Genomic DNA, 21,616 nt, shown 5'->3' on the forward strand with positions numbered 1-21,616 from the left:
TACAAATCATTAAGACAGCCATTAAGATAACCTGGGATCTGGCAATTGATTGTTTGTTTTTATAAGTATATAGTAATAAGCCTCTTCCCCCCTCCCTCCTGTAATCCTACCCCTTTGTCCAGTTATAAATATGCAGCCTCTAGAAGGTGTTTTTAGATATATCTGAAGAAGGAGCTCAGAGGAAGCTTCGAAACGTCATATTCTGTCATCATTATGAGTTAGCCATTAAAAAAGGTATCACCTACTGAAGACTTGCAAAGTTTTTTTTTTTTTTTTTTTTATATTTCATAACCACTGGCTAACACGGTACCAAAACAAACAGATCTTAGCAGTGAAATGGATAAACCATCATAGAAGTACAGAGGAGTCCTGCATAGGCATTTTCCAACCAGTAGTATGGTATGGGTCCATCTGTCACTGGGCTCCCACTCCCCCCTTGTACCACATGAGTTCATGCTCTACCATTGTGTATGGTCTTGCAATACTCAGTAGAAGAAACTGTAGGAATGATAATCTGAAGCTGTTGTATGGCTTTGCCAGGGACCTTTGGTTTCAGAGAGATCTTTGGTTTCATAGAACAAGATACCTAAAACCACTTGGCAAGATTGTCGTCCAGATTCCATCAAACACCTCTGAGATAAATTGGAACACCAGATATTTTAATAGACTTGTGGTTAAATGAAGGACATTTGTATTGTAAAGGGTTAAAATGACTTCTTACTTCTTCTCTCACATCAGTTAGTTCTCTGTTATCTGTCTTAGTTGTGATATAAGCTTGCTAAGATGTCTGGTACTGTCTGGTGCAAAATGTGTATGATCAAATTCCAAACCAGTGACCATCAGGCTTCTGGAAAGTTCTATACATGTCCGACTTTGTGTCCGGTTAAAAAAAACGGTTTGCTGCATAGAGGCAGAAGACACTCATGGGCCGTCATTTTGCAAACCCATTCAAGTGAATGGGTTTGAAAACTGACCGCTGGGTTTCCGTCTCCTGTCCAGTTTCTCAGGGCAGAAGACGGAAACCTGAAAGCGGAGACCGGGCGCAGGTGTGAACCCGCCCTAACACATTCATTCCACTTGGTTCTCATCATCTGTGATTTTCCTGTATACCTTGAGTGCTAACAGACATTGGGTGTACCCCAGGTTTGTAACTGTGCTTATATTCTCATTTATTGTTTTCTACTTGCTTAAAGAGGACCTTTCACCAATTTGGGCACAGGCAGTTCTATATACTGCTGGAAAGCTGACAGTACTGTAGCTCTTTACAGTCAGAAGGGCGTTTCTGACAGTCTGTCAGGTACGTCCTTCTCCACAGCAGTGCCTATCGCGCTGTACAGTGTGAGTGGGGAGGAACGCCCCCTCCCTCTGCTCACAGTGCTCGTCCATAGACGAGTATTATCTGGAGGGGAGAGGGCATTCCTCCCCGCTCACACTGTACAGCGCGATAGGCGCTGCTGTGGAGAAGGACGTACCTGACAGACTGTCAGAAACGCCCTTCTGACTGTAAAGAGCTACAGTACTGGGACTGGTAGCACTTTACCCGGGGCACAGATCGGGAAAGCCGACAGTGTGCTGAATTCAGCACACTGTCAGCTTTCCAGCAGTATATGGAACTGCCTGTGCCCAAATCGGTGAAAGGTCCTTTTTAATTTTACTTGCTTGTTTCCATCTTTTATTAAATCACTTATATCAGTGATATATGGCACTCTTGATTCCCACTATTCTTAGAACCCACGGTAATACAACACTGTTCATGGCCTTTCAGTCAGCTCCATGGTGTTGGTACAATAAGCTATATGATGATATGTCCTCCAAATATATACAGTATTTCTGAATTACCAAATATGTGATACTTATAGATTTTTTTCCCCTATCAGTATGTCTTTGGAGTATGGGAGGAAATCCACGCAAACACGGGGAGAACATACAAACTCCTTGCAGGTGTTGTCATTGGTTGGATTCAAACCCAGGACTCCAGCGCTGCAAGGCTGCAGTGCTAACCACTGAGCCACTGTCTTTATTATTTGCCATAACTACCGCCTCCATTTTTATCACATGCCATAATTAAAGCAGATAATTTCTCAATAAAATCTAAATGTAACAATATTTGGAGAGATGTAAGAATAACCTTCTCCAATACTGTATCATTCACTGGATACAGAATCAGACTTGTGACAACTTGCTAACAGCAAAAAGTTGGTTTAAAGCAAGATATATAATATTTGTCCTAACAATTACATATACATGTCTTCAGTTGTTTTACTTCTTTAATATTTCTTTATTACAGGTAAAGGTTGGTGCTAAGATTATGTTAATTATTTTATTAGATTATATAGAAGTTGAGATTGATTCCGTTATTTTGTGAATGCTTATCCTTTCTATAAATTGCGATTGACATGACATGTTTTAGCTGCTTATGCTGCAATGTTTTACTGTAACTTATATCCATATAATGGTAGCATAAATGCTTAACTTTCGATTAAAACTCAGCAATTTGGTGCAAAATTGCAAATAGAATATTGGATTATTTTTTTATTTTTTTTAAAAAACATTTTGTTGTAAAACTTGCAATTTTAGTGGAACTATACTAGAAGACTTTTTTAGGCCGGGGCCCCACGGGACGTAAACGCTGCGGCAGAAACGCTGTGGGAAAAATTGCGGAGTTGTACAGTGCAGGCAAAGTGGATAGGATTCATGCAAATCCCATCCCCACTTTGCGAAAAAGATCGCAGTGCGGACACGCTGCGATTTGCAAAGCCATTGCGGCTTTGCAAATGCAGCATGTCAATTATATCTACGGAAACGCCGGCGGCTTTCCCATAGATATAATGTTAAGAGAAAGTTTGCAGAGGAAAACTGTGTGAACTTTCTCTTAAAAGCGCTGCGGAAAGAACCGCAATGTGTTCACGCGCTGGTTCTTCCCGCAGCGCTTTAATGACTTAAAGGCAGACATTTTTTAAGTGTACATAAGGTACTCAATTGCTTGAAGATACAGACCCAAAGTCTAAGGACGCACTATTGAATATTCCAATAAGAATAATATGTTACACATTTGATTTTCTGTATATCACACACATTAGAGATTTATGAAACTATGTAAAAAGAAAAGCTGTCTTTGTCACCCATAGCAGCGAAGTATAGTGCAGCTTTCATTTTCAGGAGCAGAAAATGAAATGGTAGCTGCGCTGTGATTGGCTGATGTGACCAGAAAAGTGTTTTCTTTTAGGAAGCTTCATAAATCCACCATCGTCAAAGAGGCATGTGAAGCTATAAACCCCAATTCACATCGATATGTGCCTCAAAGAAAGACAAACAAATGTAAATATGTATTAATATGTGTGGACATGGATGTATTTGGTGATTTATTAATGTAGCCTCAGGCTTTGGTTTTGTACTTTGTAGCAATCATAAGTCTGCAGAGCTGAAAGAGACTAAATAATTTAATACACAAAATAATAATTTATAATTATAAATTATACATAAATAATATAATTTAATCATTTAATAATATATCATGCAATCACATTTTAATGTATTTTAGAGTATTGTGTTGTATTGTATTCTAAAGATCCTTAAATAGGTTGTCCAGGCATTTTTTTTTAATTTTAAATATGCCAGGGGAGGTGAAAAAAAAAAAATCATACTCACCTGTCCTTGGTGCTCCAGTGTCCTCCCAGTGCAGTCCAGTTCTTCTGCTCTGGTGTCTTCTCTCGGGTCTCTTCCTGAGTTCTGCTGAAGCAGCTGATCGATCTCAGTGGTCATGTGACTGTTGACGCCAGTCAGCAGCCTCAGCAGGCTTTAGGAAGATACCCGTGATGCCATGTAGTGATATCGCATGAGTCTTCCGCCACACATGAACACTGGACTGAGAAGACTGGACCATGCTGGGAGTCATCAGAGCACCGTAGAAAGGCAAATATGTATTTTTTTTTTCACTGCCCCACTGCTGATTTAAAAATTAAACGTGATGTTCATTTTTGCCTGGACAACCCCTTTAAAGGGAGTCTATCATTAGAAAAACACCTTTTTAACTCATGAGATGTTTGAATAGCCTTTAAAAAAGCTATTCTACTCCTACCTTCCATTCTTTTCCTCTCCCCGCCGTTTCTGATAAAATTTGTTTCTTCTGTAATGCAAATTACGATCATGGAGCACCAGGGGCATTCCCCTGTGCTCCGAGCATCCCCCTGTCATAACATTCCACCGCCCCTTAGTGTTCACTCCTCTCTTCCTCTTCTCCAGATCTTCTGCCTTTTGCAGGTATCGCACAAAGCACTGTACAAATATCAAATCTTGCATATGTACAATTGGCTCTGCCACATCAGGTTCGGCAGAGCTGACTGTGCATTGCCGGACCACCATTTTGCAGTGGTATGCTACACGAGTATACTGCATCTGCGCAGTACGCTTGAGTAGTTTTCTGGAGAACTGAGCATACTGATGCCTCCAAAAGGCAGAAGATCTGGAGAAGAAGAAGAGGGTTGTGAACACAATCAGCTAAGGCGGCGTTCACACTGCCGCTGCTGTCTGCCCTGGGGTTTCTGCTGTAAAACCCAGGGAAACCGGACAGCAGATGGCTTGCAAGCAGTCAGCTTTAAAGCCCATTCATTTGAATGGGTTTTCAAAGGTGACTGCCCGTGCGCATTTTCAGCCTCTCCGCCTGGCGTCCGTTTTTTGTAGGATTTTGTGTCCGTGGAAAAAAAAAACAGAAACCAGGCGGAGAGGCTGAAAACGCGCACGGGCAGTCACCTTTGAAAACCCATTCAAATGAATGGGCTTTAAAGCTGACCGCTCGCAAGCCATCTGCTGTCCTGTTCCCTGGGGTTTACAGCAGACACCCCGGGGCGGACAGCAGCGGTAATGTGAACGCCACTTAAGAGGCGGCTTAGACTCCCTTTAAGTAGCTTTTCACTCCTCTGCTATGTCTAGCCTTTCCCCCTTACTTGCTACTTGTGTGTATGTTTCTATAAACACTCCATTGTATGCCTTCACTCCTACGCCATCTAAGGAATGTCCACAAGACATTATTTACACACTTTTCTATACTAGTTGTTATGGTAAGACAATCAGACACTAACCTGTAGTTATAGCCAGTGGAGATATTGTTCTGCAGGTCGAGGCGTCGGAATGAATATTGTGGACGACACTTTGAGGGATGTAAATCCAAATTACAGTTCCAGTTAATGATCACCCCGATGATTCCTCCCTTTAAAAATGAAATAAGAGGTTGTTTAGCACTAACTATTAGAGATGAGCGAACAGTGTTCTATCGAACTCATGTTCGATCGGATATTAGGCTGTTCGGCATGTTCGAATCGAATCGAACACCGCGTGGTAAAGTGCGCCATTACTCGATTCCCCTCCCACCTTCCCTGGCGCCTTTTTTGCTCCAATAACAGCGCAGGGTAGGTGGGACAGGAACTACGACACCGGTGACGTTGAGAAAAGTAGGCAAAACCCATTGGCTGCCGAAAACATGTGACCTCTAATTTAAAAGAACAGCGACGCCCAGCTTCGCGTCATTCTGAGCTTGCAATTCACCGAGGACGGAGGTTTCCGTCCAGCTAGCTAGGGCTTAGATTCTGGGTAGGCAGGGACAGGCTAGGATAGGAAGGAGAAGACAACCAACAGCTCTTATAAGAGCTAAATTCCAGGGAGAAGCTTGTCAGTGTAACGTGGCACTGACAGGCTCAATCGCCGCAACCCAGCTTTCCCAGGATCCTGAATGGAATACACTGTCAGTGTATTCCCGTATACCCGATATATACCCCCGATACCCGTTCCAACGGTGTGCCCCCCCACCTTCACCCCAGAAATACCCTGCAAGTCCCCTAGCAATAGAATTGGGGCTATATACACCCACTATTTTTGCTACTGCCATATAGTGCCATTGTCTGACTGGGAATTCAAAGAATATATTGGGGTTACGTGCACCCACAATTTTTACTACTGGTATACAGTGCCAGTTTCTGACTGGGAATTCAAAGAATATATTGGGGTTACGTGCACCCACAATTTTTACTACTGGTATACAGTGCCAGTTTCTGACTGAGAATTCAAAGAATATATTGGGGTTATAAATACCCTCATTTCTTGCTACTGCCATATAGTGCCAGTTTCTGACTGGGAATTCAAAGAATATATTGGGGTTACGTGCACCCACAATTTTTACTACTGGTATACAGTGCCAGTTTCTGACTGGGAATTCAAAGAATATATTGGGGTTACGTGCACCCACAATTTTTACTACTGGTATACAGTGCCATTGTCTGACTGGGAATTCAAAGAATATATGGGGGTTATAAATACCCTCATTTCTTGCTACTGCCATATAGTGCCAGTTTCTGACTGGGAATTCAAAGAATATATTGGGGTTACGTGCACCCACAATTTTTACTACTGGTATACAGTGCCATTGTCTGACTGGGAATTCAAAGAATATATTGGGGTTATAAATACCCTCATTTCTTGCTACTGGTATATAGTGCCATTGTCTGACTGGGAATTCAAAGAATATATTGGGGTTACGTGCACCCACAATTTTTACTACTGGTATACAGTGCCAGTTTCTGACTGGGAATTCAAAGAATATATTGGGGTTACAAATACCCTCATTTCTTGCTACTGCCATATAGTGCCAGTTTCTGACTGGTAATTCAAAGAATATATTGGGGTTACGTGCACCCACAATTTTTACTACTGGTATACAGTGCCAGTTTCTGACTGGGAATTCAAAGAATATATTGGGGTTACGTGCACCCACAATTTTTACTACTGGTATACAGTGCCAGTTTCTGACTGGGAATTCAAAGAATATATTGGGGTTATAAGTACCCTCATTTCTTGCTACTGGTATATAGTGCCATTGTCTGACTGGGAATTCAAAGAATATATTGGGGTTACGTGCACCCACAATTTTTACTACTGGTATACAGTGCCAGTTTCTGACTGGGAATTCAAAGAATATATTGGGGTTACGTGCACCCACAATTTTTACTACTGGTATACAGTGCCAGTTTCTGACTGGGAATTCAAAGAATATATTGGGGTTACGTGCACCCACAATTTTTACTACTGGTATACAGTGCCAGTTTCTGACTGGGAATTCAAAGAATATATTGGGGTTACGTGCACCCACAATTTTTACTACTGGTATACAGTGCCAGTTTCTGACTGGTAATTCAAAGAATATATTGGGGTTACGTGCACCCACAATTTTTACTACTGGTATACAGTGCCATTGTCTGACTGGGAATTCAAAGAATATATTGGGGTTATAAATACCCTCATTTCTTGCTACTGCCATATAGTGCCAGTTTCTGACTGGGAATTCAAAGAATATATTGGGGTTACGTGCACCCACAATTTTTACTACTGGTATACAGTGCCATTGTCTGACTGGGAATTCAAAGAATATATTGGGGTTATAAATACCCTCATTTCTTGCTACTGGTATATAGTGCCATTGTCTGACTGGGAATTCAAAGAATATATTGGGGTTACGTGCACCCACAATTTTTACTATTGGTATACAGTGCCAGTTTCTGACTGGGAATTCAAAGAATATATTGGGGTTACAAATACCCTCATTTCTTGCTACTGCCATATAGTGCCAGTTTCTGACTGGTAATTCAAAGAATATATTGGGGTTACGTGCACCCACAATTTTTACTACTGGTATACAGTGCCAGTTTCTGACTGGGAATTCAAAGAATATATTGGGGTTACGTGCACCCACAATTTTTACTACTGGTATACAGTGCCAGTTTCTGACTGGGAATTCAAAGAATATATTGGGGTTACGTGCACCCACAATTTTTACTACTGGTATACAGTGCCATTGTCTGACTGGGAATTCAAAGAATATATTGGGGTTATAAATACCCTCATTTCTTGCTACTGCCGTATAGTGCCAGTTTCGGACTGGGAATTCAAAGAATATATTGGGGTTACGTGCACCCACAATTTTTACTACTGGTATACAGTGCCATTGTCTGACTGGGAATTCAAAGAATATATTGGGGTTATAAATACCCTCATTTCTTGCTACTGCCATATAGTGCCAGTTTCTGACTGGGAATTCAAAGAATATATTGGGGTTACGTGCACCCACAATTTTTACTACTGGTATACAGTGCCATTGTCTGACTGGGAATTCAAAGAATATATTGGGGTTATAAATACCCTCATTTCTTGCTACTGGTATATAGTGCCATTGTCTGACTGGGAATTCAAAGAATATATTGGGGTTACGTGCACCCACAATTTTTACTACTGGTATACAGTGCCAGTTTCTGACTGGGAATTCAAAGAATATATTGGGGTTACAAATACCCTCATTTCTTGCTACTGCCATATAGTGCCAGTTTCTGACTGGTAATTCAAAGAATATATTGGGGTTACGTGCACCCACAATTTTTACTACTGGTATACAGTGCCAGTTTCTGACTGGGAATTCAAAGAATATATTGGGGTTACGTGCACCCACAATTTTTACTACTGGTATACAGTGCCAGTTTCTGACTGGGAATTCAAAGAATATATTGGGGTTATAAATACCCTCATTTCTTGCTACTGCCATATAGTGCCAGTTTCTGACTGGGAATTCAAAGAATATATTGGGGTTACGTGCACCCACAATTTTTACTACTGGTATACAGTGCCAGTTTCTGACTGGGAATTCAAAGAATATATTGGGGTTACGTGCACCCACAATTTTTACTACTGGTATACAGTGCCAGTTTCTGACTGGTAATTCAAAGAATATATTGGGGTTACGTGCACCCACAATTTTTACTACTGGTATACAGTGCCATTGTCTGACTGGGAATTCAAAGAATATATTGGGGTTATAAATACCCTCATTTCTTGCTACTGCCATATAGTGCCAGTTTCTGACTGGGAATTCAAAGAATATATTGGGGTTACGTGCACCCACAATTTTTACTACTGGTATACAGTGCCATTGTCTGACTGGGAATTCAAAGAATATATTGGGGTTATAAATACCCTCATTTCTTGCTACTGGTATATAGTGCCATTGTCTGACTGGGAATTCAAAGAATATATTGGGGTTACGTGCACCCACAATTTTTACTACTGGTATACAGTGCCAGTTTCTGACTGGGAATTCAAAGAATATATTGGGGTTACGTGCACCCACAATTTTTACTACTGGTATACAGTGCCAGTTTCTGACTGGTAATTCAAAGAATATATTGGGGTTACGTGCACCCACAATTTTTACTACTGGTATACAGTGCCAGTTTCTGACTGGGAATTCAAAGAATATATTGGGGTTACGTGCACCCACAATTTTTACTACTGGTATACAGTGCCAGTTTCTGACTGGGAATTCAAAGAATATATTGGGGTTACGTGCACCCACAATTTTTACTACTGGTATACAGTGCCAGTTTCTGACTGGGAATTCAAAGAATATATTGGGGTTATAAATACCCTCATTTCTTGCTACTGCCATATAGTGCCATTGTCTGACTGGGAATTCAAAGAATATATTGGGGTTACGTGCACCCACAATTTTTACTACTGGTATACAGTGCCAGTTTCTGACTGGGAATTCAAAGAATATATTGGGGTTACGTGCACCCACAATTTTTACTACTGGTATACAGTGCCAGTTTCTGACTGGTAATTCAAAGAATATATTGGGGTTACGTGCACCCACAATTTTTACTACTGGTATACAGTGCCAGTTTCTGACTGGGAATTCAAAGAATATATTGGGGTTACGTGCACCCACAATTTTTACTACTGGTATACAGTGCCAGTTTCTGACTGGGAATTCAAAGAATATATTGGGGTTACGTGCACCCACAATTTTTACTACTGGTATACAGTGCCAGTTTCTGACTGGGAATTCAAAGAATATATTGGGGTTACGTGCACCCACAATTTTTACTACTGGTATACAGTGCCATTGTCTGACTGGGAATTCAAAGAATATATTGGGGTTATAAATACCCTCATTTCTTGCTACTGGTATATAGTGCCATTGTCTGACTGGGAATTCAAAGAATATATTGGGGTTACGTGCACCCACAATTTTTACTACTGGTATATAGTGCCATTGTCTGACTGGGAATTCAAAGAATATATTGGGGTTATAAATACCCTCATTTCTTGCTACTGGTATATAGTGCCATTGTCTGACTGGGAATTCAAAGAATATATTGGGGTTACGTGCACCTACAATTTTTACTACTGGTATACAGTGCCAGTTTCTGACTGGGAATTCAAAGAATATATTGGGGTTACGTGCACCCACAATTTTTACTACTGGTATACAGTGCCAGTTTCTGACTGGTAATTCAAAGAATATATTGGGGTTACGTGCACCCACAATTTTTACTACTGGTATACAGTGCCATTGTCTGACTGGGAATTCAAAGAATATATTGGGGTTATAAATACCCTCATTTCTTGCTACTGCCATATAGTGCCAGTTTCTGACTGGAAATTCAAAGAATATATTGGGGTTATAAATACCCTCATTTCTTGCTACTGGTATATAGTGCCATTGTCTGACTGGTAATTCAAAGAATATATTGGGGTTACGTGCACCCACAATTTTTGCTACTGGTATATAGTGCCAATTTCTAACTGGGAATTCAAAATGCGCAAGGCTCCCGGAAAGGGACGTGGACGAGGCCGTGGGCGAGGTCGGGGGAATGGTTCTGGGGAGCAAGGTAGCAGTGAAGCCACAGGGCGTCCCGTGCCTACTCCTGTGGGGCAGCAAGCATTGCGCCACTCCACAGTGCCAGGGTTGCTTGCCACATTAACTAAACTGCAGGGTACAAACCTTAGTAGGCCCGAGAACCAGGAACAGGTCTTGCAATGGCTGTCAGAGAACGCTTACAGCACATTGTCCAGCAGCCAGTCAGACTCTGCCTCCTCTCCTCCTATTACCCAACAGTCTTGTCCTCCTTCCTCCCAAAATTCCCAAGCTTCACAGAACAATAACCCCAACTGTTCCTGCTCCCCAGAGCTGTTCTCCGCTCCTTTCATTGTCCCTCAACCTGCCTCTCCACGTCACGATTCCACGAACCTAACAGAGGAGCATCTGTGTCCAGATGCTCAAACACTAGAGTCTCCTCCATCTCCGTTCGATTTGGTGGTGGATGACCAGCAACCCACCCTCATCGACGATGATGTGACGCAGTTGCCGTCAGGGCATCCAGTTGACCGGCGCATTGTGCGGGAGGAGGAGATGAGACAGGAGTTGGAAGAGGAAGTGGTGGATGATGAGGACACTGACCCGACCTGGACAGGGGGGATGTCAAGCGGGGAAAGTAGTGTGGATGTTGAGGCAAGTGCAGCACCAAAAAGGGTAGCTAGAGGCAGAGGCAGAGGTCAGCAGCTTAGGCGAAGCCAGGCCACACCCGGAATCTCCCAAGATGTTCCAGTTCGTACCCAGCCCCGAAAAACTCCCACCTCGAGGGCACGTTTCTCGAAGGTGTGGAGTTTTTTCAAGGAATGCGCCGAGGACAGATATAGTGTTGTCTGCACAATTTGCCTCTCGAAATTGATTAGGGGCTCTGAGAAGAGCAACCTGTCCACCACTTCAATGCGCCGTCATTTGGAATCCAAGCACTGGAATCAGTGGCAGGCAGCAACGGCAGGACAAAGGCCGCCTGCCGTTCACGCCACTGCCACTGCCTCTGCCACTGCCACTGCTGACTGTGCTGGCGATGCACTCCAGAGGACGAGCCAGGACACCACTTCATCTGCCTCCGCCACTTTGTTGACTTCTCCCTCATCCTCCCCTGTTCCTGTCTTATCTCCTTCTCCTGCACCATCAAAGGCACCATCAGGCGCTTCTTTACAACAACCCACCATCTCTCAGACATTGGAGCGGCGGCAGAAATACACTGCTAACCACCCACACGCGCAAGCCTTGAACGCCAACATCGCTAAACTGCTGGCCCAGGAGATATTGGCGTTCCGGCTTGTTGAAACTCCCGCCTTCCTGGACCTGATGGCAACTGCGGCACCTCGCTATGCCGTCCCTAGCCGTCACTACTTCTCCCGGTGTGCCGTCCCCGCCTTGCACCAGCACGTGTCACTCAACATCAGGCGGGCCCTTAGTTCCGCGCTTTGCACAAAGGTCCACTTGACCACCGACGCGTGGACAAGTGCATGCGGACAGGGACGCTACATTTCACTGACGGCACACTGGGTTAATGTAGTTGAGGCTGGGACTGCTTCCCAAACTGGCCCGGTGTACCTCGTCTCCCCGCCTAACATTCCTGGCAGGGACACGAGAAGAACACCCCCCTCCTCCTCCTCCTCCTCCGCCTCCTCCTCCGCCACCGCCTCCTCCTCCGCTGTTAGATTGACCCCAGCTACGACTTGGAAACGTTGCAGCACTGGCGTTGGTAGACGTCAGCAGGCTGTGCTGAAGCTGATCAGCTTGGGGGACAGACAGCACACTGCCTCCGAGGTGAGGGATGCCCTCCTCGATGAGACGGCAATATGGTTTGAGCCGCTGCACCTGGGCCCAGGCATGGTCGTTTGTGATAACGGCCGGAACCTGGTAGCAGCTCTGGAGCTTGCCGGACTCCAACATGTTCCATGCCTGGCCCACGTCTTCAACCTAGTGGTGCAACGTTTCCTAAAGAGCTACCCCAATGTTCCAGAGCTACTGGTGAAAGTGCGGCGCATGTGCGCCCACTTTCGCAAGTCGACAGTAGCCGCTGCTAGCTTAAAATCTCTCCAGCAACGCCTGCATGTGCCACAACACCGGCTTTTGTGCGACGTCCCCACACGCTGGAACTCAACGTTTCAGATGTTGAATAGAGTGGTTGAGCAGCAGAGACCTTTGATGGAATACCAGCTACAAAACCCTAGGGTGCCACAAAGTCAGCTGCCTCAGTTTCTCATCCATGAGTGGCCATGGATGAGAGACCTTTGTGACATCCTACGGGTGTTTGAGGAGTCCACAAGGAGGGTGAGCTCTGAGGATGCGATGGTGAGCCTTACAATCCCGCTCTTGTGTGTTCTGAGAGAATCCCTGATTGACATCAGGGATAACTCAGATCACACAGAGGAGTCAGGGATAGCATCCGATCCGTCACAGCTGGAGAGTAGGTCCACACATCTGTCCGCTTCATCGCGTTTAATGGAGGAGGAGGAGGAGGAGGAAGAAGAGTTGTCCGATGATGTGATGGTGATACAGGAGGCTTCCGGGCAACTTCGAATCGTCCCATTGTTGCAGCGCGGATGGGTAGACATGGAGGATGAGGAGGAAATGGAGATTGAACTTTCCGGTGGGGCCAGAGGAGTCATGCCAACTAACACTGTGGCAGACATGGCTGAGTTCATGTTGGGGTGCTTTACAACCGACAAGCGTATTGTCAAAATCATGGAGGACAACCAGTACTGGATCTTTGCTATCCTTGACCCCCGGTATAAAAACAACATCTCGTCTTTTATTCCGGTAGAGGGGAGGGCCAATCGCATCAATGCTTGCCACAGGCAATTGGTGCAGAATATGATGGAGATGTTTCCAGCATGTGACGTTGGCGGCAGGGAGGACAGTTCCTCCAGTAGGCGACCAAGTTCTCACCGGTCCACACAAACGAGGGGCACACTGTCTAAGGTCTGGGACACCTTGATGGCACCCCCTCGCCAAAGTGCCGCCACAGAGGGTCCTAGTGTCACCAGGCGTGAGAAGTATAGGCGCATGTTGCGGGAATACCTTTCCGACCACAGCCCTGTCCTCTCCGACCCCTCTGCGCCCTACACGTATTGGGTGTCGAAGTTGGACCTGTGGCTTGAACTTGCCCTATATGCCTTGGAGGTGCTGTCCTGTCCTGCCGCCAGCGTCCTATCTGAGAGGGTGTTCAGTGCAGCCGGTGGCATCATCACTGACAAGCGCACCCGTCTGTCAGCTGAGAGTGCCGACCGGCTCACTTTGATAAAAATGAACCACCACTGGATAGAGCCTTCATTTTTGGGCCCACCTGTGTAAAGCACCCCAACATGAAACTCCATGTCTGTACTCAACCTCTCCAATTCCTCCGCATCCTCATACTCATCCACCATAAGCGTTGCACAATTCTGCTAATACTAGGCTCCCTCCAACATGATTTCCCCCAACTCTGCTGGTTAGAGGGTCCCTCCACCCTGATTTCCACCAACTCTGCTGGTTAGAGGCTCCCTCCACCCTGCTTTCCCACAACTCTGCTGGTTAGAGGCTCCCTCCACCATGAATTGGTCCAAATTGGGGTTTTTAGAGGCTCCCTCCACCATGAATTGGTCCAAACTGGGCTGGTTAGAGGCTCCCTCCACCATGAATTGGTCCAAATTGGGGTTTTTAGAGGCTCCCTCCACCATGAATTGGTCCAAACTGGGCTGGTTAGAGGCTCCCTCCACCATGAATTGGTCCAAACTGGGCTGGTTAGAGGCTCCCTCCACCATGAATTGGTCCAAATTGGGGTTTTTAGAGGCTCCCTCCACCATGAATTGGTCCAAACTGGGGTTTTTAGAGGCTCCCTCCACCATGAATTGGTCCAAACTGGGGTTTTTAGAGGCTCCCTCCACCATGAATTGGTCCAAACTGGGGTTTTTAGAGGCTCCCTCCACCATGAATTGGTCCAAACTGGGGTTTTTAGAGGCTCCCTCCACCATGAATTGGTCCAAACTGGGGTTTTTAGAGGCTCCCTCCACCATGAATTTGCCCAAACTGGGCTGTTTAGAGGCTCCCTCCACCATGAATTGGTCCAAACTGGGTTTTTTAGAGGTTCCCTCCACCATGAATTGGTCCAAACTGGGGTTTTTAGAGGCTCCCTCCACCATGAATTGGTCCAAACTGGGGTTTTTAGAGGCTCCCTCCACCATGAATTTGCCCAAACTGGGCTGTTTAGAGGCTCCCTCCACCATGAATTGGTCCAAATTGGGGTTTTTAGAGGCTCCCTCCACCATGAATTGGTCCAAACTGGGGTTTTTAGAGGCTCCCTCCACCATGAATTTGCCCAAACTGGGCTGTTTAGAGGCTCCCTCCAGCATGAATTGGTCCAAACTGGGGTTTTTAGAGGCTCCCTCCACCATGAATTGGTCCAAACTGGGGTTTTTAGAGGCTCCCTCCACCATGAATTTGCCCAAACTGGGCTGTTTAGAGGCTCCCTCCACCATGAATTGGACCAAACTGGGTTTTTTAGAGGCTCCCTCCACCATGAATTGGTCCAAACTGGGGTTTTTAGAGGATCCCTCCACCATGAATTGGTCCAAACTGGGGTTTTTAGAGGCTCCCTCCACCATGAATTTGCCCAAACTGGGCTGTTTAGAGGCTCCCTCCACCATGAATTGGTCCAAACTGGGTTTTTTAGAGGCTCCCTCCACCATGAATTGGTCCAAACTGGGGTTTTTAGAGGCTCCCTCCACCATGAATTTGCCCAAACTGGGCTGTTTAGAGGCTCCCTCCAGCATGAATTGGTCCAAACTGGGGTTTATAGAGGCTCCCTCCACCATGAATTGGTCCAAACTGGGGTTTTTAGAGGCTCCCTCCACCATGAATTGGTCCAAACTGGGGTTTTTAGAGGCTCCCTCCACCATGAATTGGTCCAAACTGGGGTTTTTAGAGGCTCCCTCCACCATGAATTTGCCCAAACTGGGCTGTTTAGAGGCTCCCTCCACCATGAATTGGTCCAAATTGGGGTTTTTAGAGGCTCCCTCCACCATGAATTGGTCCAAACTGGGGTTTTTAGAGGCTCCCTCCACCATGAATTTGCCCAAACTGGGCTGTTTAGAGGCTCCCTCCACCATGAATTGGTCCAAATTGGGGTTTTTAGAGGCTCCCTCCACCATGAATTGGTCCAAACTGGGGTTTTTAGAGGCTCCCTCCACCATGAATTTGCCCAAACTGGGCTGTTTAGAGGCTCCCTCCAGCATGAATTGGTCCAAACTGGGGTTTTTAGAGGCTCCCTCCACCATGAATTGGTCCAAACTGGGGTTTTTAGAGGCTCCCTCCACCATGAATTGGTCCAAACTGGGGTTTTTAGAGGCTCCCTCCACCATGAATTGGTCCAAACTGGGGTTTTTAGAGGCTCCCTCCACCATGAATTTGCCCAAACTGGGCTGTTTAGAGGCTCCCTCCACCATGAATTGGTCCAAATTGGGGTTTTTAGAGGCTCCCTCCACCATGAATTGGTCCAAACTGGGCTGGTTAGAGGCTCCCTCCACCATGAATTTGCCCAAACTGGGCTGTTTAGAGGCTCCCTCCAGCATGAATTGGTCCAAACTGGGGTTTTTAGAGGCTCCCTCCACCATGAATTGGTCCAAACTGGGGATTTTAGAGGCTCCCTCCACCATGAATTGGTCCAAACTGGGGTTTTTAGAGGCTCCCTCCACCATGAATTGGTCCAAACTGGGGTTTTTAGAGGCTCCCTCCACCATGAATTTGCCCAAACTGGGCTGTTTAGAGGCTCCCTCCACCATGAATTGGTCCAAATTGGGGTTTTTAGAGGCTCCCTCCACCATGAATTGGTCCAAACTGGGGTTTTTAGAGGCTCCCTCCACCATGAATTTGCCCAAACTGGGCTGTTTAAAGGCTCCCTCCAGCATGAATTGGTCCAAACTGGGGTTTTTAGAGGCTCCCTCCACCATGAATTGGTCCAAACTGGGGTTTTTAGAGGCTCCCTCCACCATGAATTTGCCCAAACTGGGCTGTTTAGAGGCTCCCTCCACCATGAATTGGTCCAAACTGGGTTTTTTAGAGGCTCCCTCCACCATGAATTGGTCCAAACTGGGGTTTTTAGAGGCTCCCTCCACCATGAATTGGTCCAAACTGGGGTTTTTAGAGGCTCCCTCCACCATGAATTGGTCCAAACTGGGCTGTTTAGAGGCTCCCTCCACCATGAATTGGTCCAAATTGGGGTTTTTAGAGGCTCCCTCCACCATGAATTTGCCCAAACTGGGCTGTTTAGAGGCTCCCTCCACCATGAATTGGTCCAAACTGGGTTTTTTAGAGGCTCCCTCCACCATGAATTGGTCCAAACTGGGGTTTTTAGAGGCTCCCTCCACCATGAATTGGTCCAAACTGGGGTTTTTAGAGGCTCCCTCCACCATGAATTTGCCCAAACTGGGCTGTTTAGAGGCTCCCTCCACCATGAATTGGTCCAAATTGGGGTTTTTAGAGGCTCCCTCCACCATGAATTGGTCCAAACTGGGGTTTTTAGAGGCTCCCTCCACCATGAATTTGCCCAAACTGGGCTGTTTAGAGGCTCCCTCCAGCATGAATTGGTCCAAACTGGGGTTTTTAGAGGCTCCCTCCACCATGAATTGGTCCAAACTGGGGTTTTTAGAGGCTCCCTCCACCATGAATTTGCCCAAACTGGGCTGTTTAGAGGCTCCCTCCACCATGAATTGGTCCAAACTGGGTTTTTTAGAGGCTCCCTCCACCATGAATTGGTCCAAACTGGGGTTTTTAGAGGCTCCCTCCACCATGAATTGGTCCAAACTGGGGTTTTTAGAGGCTCCCTCCACCATGAATTTGCCCAAACTGGGCTGTTTAGAGGCTCCCTCCACCATGAATTGGTCCAAATTGGGGTTTTTAGAGGCTCCCTCCACCATGAATTGGTCCAAACTGGGGTTTTTAGAGGCTCCCTCCACCATGAATTTGCCCAAACTGGGCTGTTTAGAGGCTCCCTCCACCATGAATTGGTCCAAATTGGGGTTTTTAGAGGCTCCCTCCACCATGAATTGGTCCAAACTGGGGTTTTTAGAGGCTCCCTCCACCATGAATTTGCCCAAACTGGGCTGTTTAGAGGCTCCCTCCACCATGAATTGGCCCAAACTGGGCTGTTTAGAGGCTCCCTCCAGCATGAATTGGTCCAAACTGGGGTTTTTAGAGGCTCCCTCCACCATGAATTTGCCCAAACTGGGCTGTTTAGAGGCTCCCTCCAGCATGAATTGGTCCAAACTGGGGTTTTTAGAGGCTCCCTCCACCATGAATTGGTCCAAACTGGGGTTTTTAGAGGCTCCCTCCACCATGAATTGGTCCAAACTGGGGTTTTTAGAGGCTCCCTCCACCATGAATTTGCCCAAACTGGGCTGTTTAGAGGCTCCCTCCACCATGAATTGGTCCAAATTGGGGGTTTTAGAGGCTCCCTCCAGCATGAATTGGTCCAAACTGGGGTTTTTAGAGGCTCCCTCCACCATGAATTGGTCCAAACTGGGGTTTTTAGAGGCTCCCTCCACCATGAATTGGTCCAAACTGGGGTTTTTAGAGGCTCCCTCCACCATGAATTGGTCCAAACTGGGGTTTTTAGAGGCTCCCTCCACCATGAATTTGCCCAAACTGGGCTGTTTAGAGGCTCCCTCCACCATGAATTGGTCCAAATTGGGGTTTTTAGAGGCTCCCTCCACCATGAATTGGTCCAAACTGGGGTTTTTAGAGGCTCCCTCCACCATGAATTTGCCCAAACTGGGCTGTTTAGAGGCTCCCTCCAGCATGAATTGGTCCAAACTGGGGTTTTTAGAGGCTCCCTCCACCATGAATTGGTCCAAACTGGGGTTTTTAGAGGCTCCCTCCACCATGAATTTGCCCAAACTGGGCTGTTTAGAGGCTCCCTCCACCATGAATTGGTCCAAACTGGGTTTTTTAGAGGCTCCCTCCACCATGAATTGGTCCAAACTGGGGTTTTTAGAGGCTCCCTCCACCATGAATTGGTCCAAACTGGGGTTTTTAGAGGCTCCCTCCACCATGAATTGGTCCAAACTGGGCTGTTTAGAGGCTCCCTCCACCATGAATTGGTCCAAATTGGGGTTTTTAGAGGCTCCCTCCACCATGAATTGGTCCAAACTGGGGTTTTTAGAGGCTCCCTCCACCATGAATTTGCCCAAACTGGGCTGTTTAGAGGCTCCCTCCAGCATGAATTGGTCCAAACTGGGGTTTTTAGAGGCTCCCTCCACCATGAATTGGTCCAAACTGGGCTGGTTAGAGGCTCCCTCCACCATGAATTGGTCCAAATTGGGGTTTTTAGAGGCTCCCTCCACCATGAATTGGTCCAAACTGGGCTGTTTAGAGGCTCCCTCCACCATGAATTGGTCCAAACTGGGCTGGTTAGAGGCTCCCTCCACCATGAATTGGTCCAAATTGGTGTTTTTAGAGGCTCCCTCCACCATGAATTGGTCCAAACTGGGCTGTTTAGAGGCTCCCTCCACCCTGCTTTCCCACAACTCTGCTGGTTAGAGGCTCCCTCCACCATGAATTGGTCCAAACTGGGCTGTTTAGAGGCTCCCTCCACCATGAATTGGTCCAAACTGGGTTTTTTAGAGGCTCCCTCCACCATGAATTGGTCCAAACTGGGGTTTTTAGAGGCTCCCTCCACCATGAATTGGTCCAAACTGGGGTTTTTAGAGGCTCCCTCCACCATGAATTTGCCCAAACTCTGCTGGTTAGAGGCTCAATCCACCCTGATTTTCAAAACAAATGTTGGTGCCAACCTCAACTTACTACAAGGGCCAAATTCACTGCTGGTGACAAGCTCTCCTCACTGCAAGTGCCAAATACACATGTTTCAAGGTGTTTTCCTACTGTCAGAGAGGTGGTATTGAGTGTGTAAAGTGTGTAGTTGTTAGGCTGTGATGTTGGGGTAATAGAGGGTCTTTGGTGTGTTAGATGCCCCCAGACATGCTTCCCCTGCTGTCCCAGTGTCATTCCAGAGGTGTTGGCATCATTTCCTGTGGTGTCATAGTGGACTTGGTGAGCCTCCAGACACGGATTTGGGTTTCCCCCTTAACGAGTATATGTTCCCCATAGACTATAATGGGGTTCGAAACCCGTTCGAACACACGAACAGTGAGCGGCTGTTCGATTCGAATTTCGAACCTCAAACATTTTAGTGTTCGCTCATCTCTACTAACTATAGCAGTGGGGATGGCAGCCAATAATATCTCTCCTTGTAAACTAGAAGCTACATGATTCTGTTCACATCTTGTTTGGCATATACATTTCTTTCTTGTACCACATAGTTGCCAACAGTCCCAAATTTGCAGGCACTGCTACGATTTTTAACCTCTTTGTGTCTAGCCCACCTAAATTCCCTGCAGTGTGTGGATGGAATTTGTTTATAGGAATCACCATTTTCTAAATTTATTTATCACTTTTTCAAAAAAAAAAATTATTTTCAGATTGTAGATTTTTTTTTAATCCTATTTTCTATACATAACTTTTATAAAAAATTATAAATGAAATAATAAAATCTTGTTTTATCTCTTCTGTTAATAATATTTAGTGATATGCTTTACAGTATAGCCACGGACATAAGCAGTAAAAGACTGGAGCCGACTCTTTGAGGCAGGGGTAGGATTAAAATTTTTAACAACAGGCTCCATGGGGGCGGGATTCGATGAGGGAAGAGTGGCCATTCGTTTTTTTCATTAGTCAAACTATGGGGGTCCTATTTCATGGACCTGATTCACCCATTGAGGTGGATCCATGTAAAAGATAGATCTATTTGCCAAGTCTTGGCTTGACTGCAAGTCATATGAATAATGGCAAAATTGATGGCAGTCTGTAGGCAGAATTTTAACTCAATATCTCACCATAGATAGACAACCCCATAAAGAATAGAAAATGACTCTTTTGTTATCTGCTGTGACTGGTGACCCCCAGACTCACCAGCATTCTTCAGGAAATATAAACTGACCTTATATGCAATTTCTGTGAAGTTAACACCAGCTTCTTTTACAATAAAGTTCATGGTGAAAATTGGGCATGAGTGAGAATGGACAGGGTGATAAGTACAGTTCTTTAAGGCATTGTCTCCCTCGATGTTACCCCTGTAAGACACAATACACATAAGAAGGTCAGAGAGTAGCGGAGCATATAACATAGATGATTTGTTACATATTTCACCGCAAGAATTAGCCACAAACAAAATCTATCCTGTTCCAGATTCTACTTTATTCTAGGGTTATCTGTTCAGCATATTTCATATTTTACTAGATGTTCATAAGATTCCTCAAAACACTCGTTTTCAGCAATTGCATTTTTGACAAAATCTTTTAAGAGGATGGCATACCCCCATATCTTACCAACATTATTCATATCCTTGTTTTATATGACAAAAATAGTTTTGCAAAAACACTGTTTTTTTATATGGCTCTTTTCAGCCACCTGCTTTGCCTAAGCAAAAACCACAAATCTGCTTTGTAAGCTCTGGCACATTAGCTCTTTAAGTTAGATATGTAAGTAATGATAATAAACATTATGCAGCAACACTTTGTCATAAAAAATATGGCCTTCCTTTCCGTAGCAATTGACCACAATGGATCTTTAGTGCACTTTACAAAACAAGGCCACTTTTCCAACAAGACATCCTTCATGCATGAGGACCTTTCTCTTTTATTATTCCACACTCAGTCACTTAAATATCCTAGCTAATGGCCAATTTCTATTGTTCAAGTCAGATGCCTTCCAGATCCTTAAAGAAACAATAGAGGTATGTTTCAACATGATATAACAGTGCTATCTATGCTCCTACATAGTCGCCATTCTGGTTATATAGCTCCTTAGCCATATTTAATTGCATTGAACTGTCTCACATGGCATTTTCATAGCCAGTTTAATCAATAACTAGCTTTTGAGAAT

General features: G+C 45.2%; 1 protein-coding gene across 1 annotated transcript in view; it reads right to left on the reverse strand.

Annotated features, from left to right (window-relative positions):
* P2RX2 (purinergic receptor P2X 2) overlaps positions 1-21,616 on the reverse strand; it is a 43,398-nt gene that overhangs the window by 9,455 nt on the left and 12,327 nt on the right. Inside the window, exons 7-8 of the mRNA XM_075263041.1 lie at positions 20,673-20,805; positions 5,079-5,206 (exon numbers count right to left, since the gene is read on the reverse strand). Of these exons, the coding sequence (XP_075119142.1) occupies positions 5,079-5,206; positions 20,673-20,805 (261 nt within the window). The remainder of the gene's footprint in view (positions 1-5,078; positions 5,207-20,672; positions 20,806-21,616) is intronic.

Source organism: Leptodactylus fuscus, chromosome 1 (assembly GCF_031893055.1).
Source record: "Leptodactylus fuscus isolate aLepFus1 chromosome 1, aLepFus1.hap2, whole genome shotgun sequence".
Lineage (NCBI taxonomy): Eukaryota > Metazoa > Chordata > Amphibia > Anura > Leptodactylidae > Leptodactylus > Leptodactylus fuscus.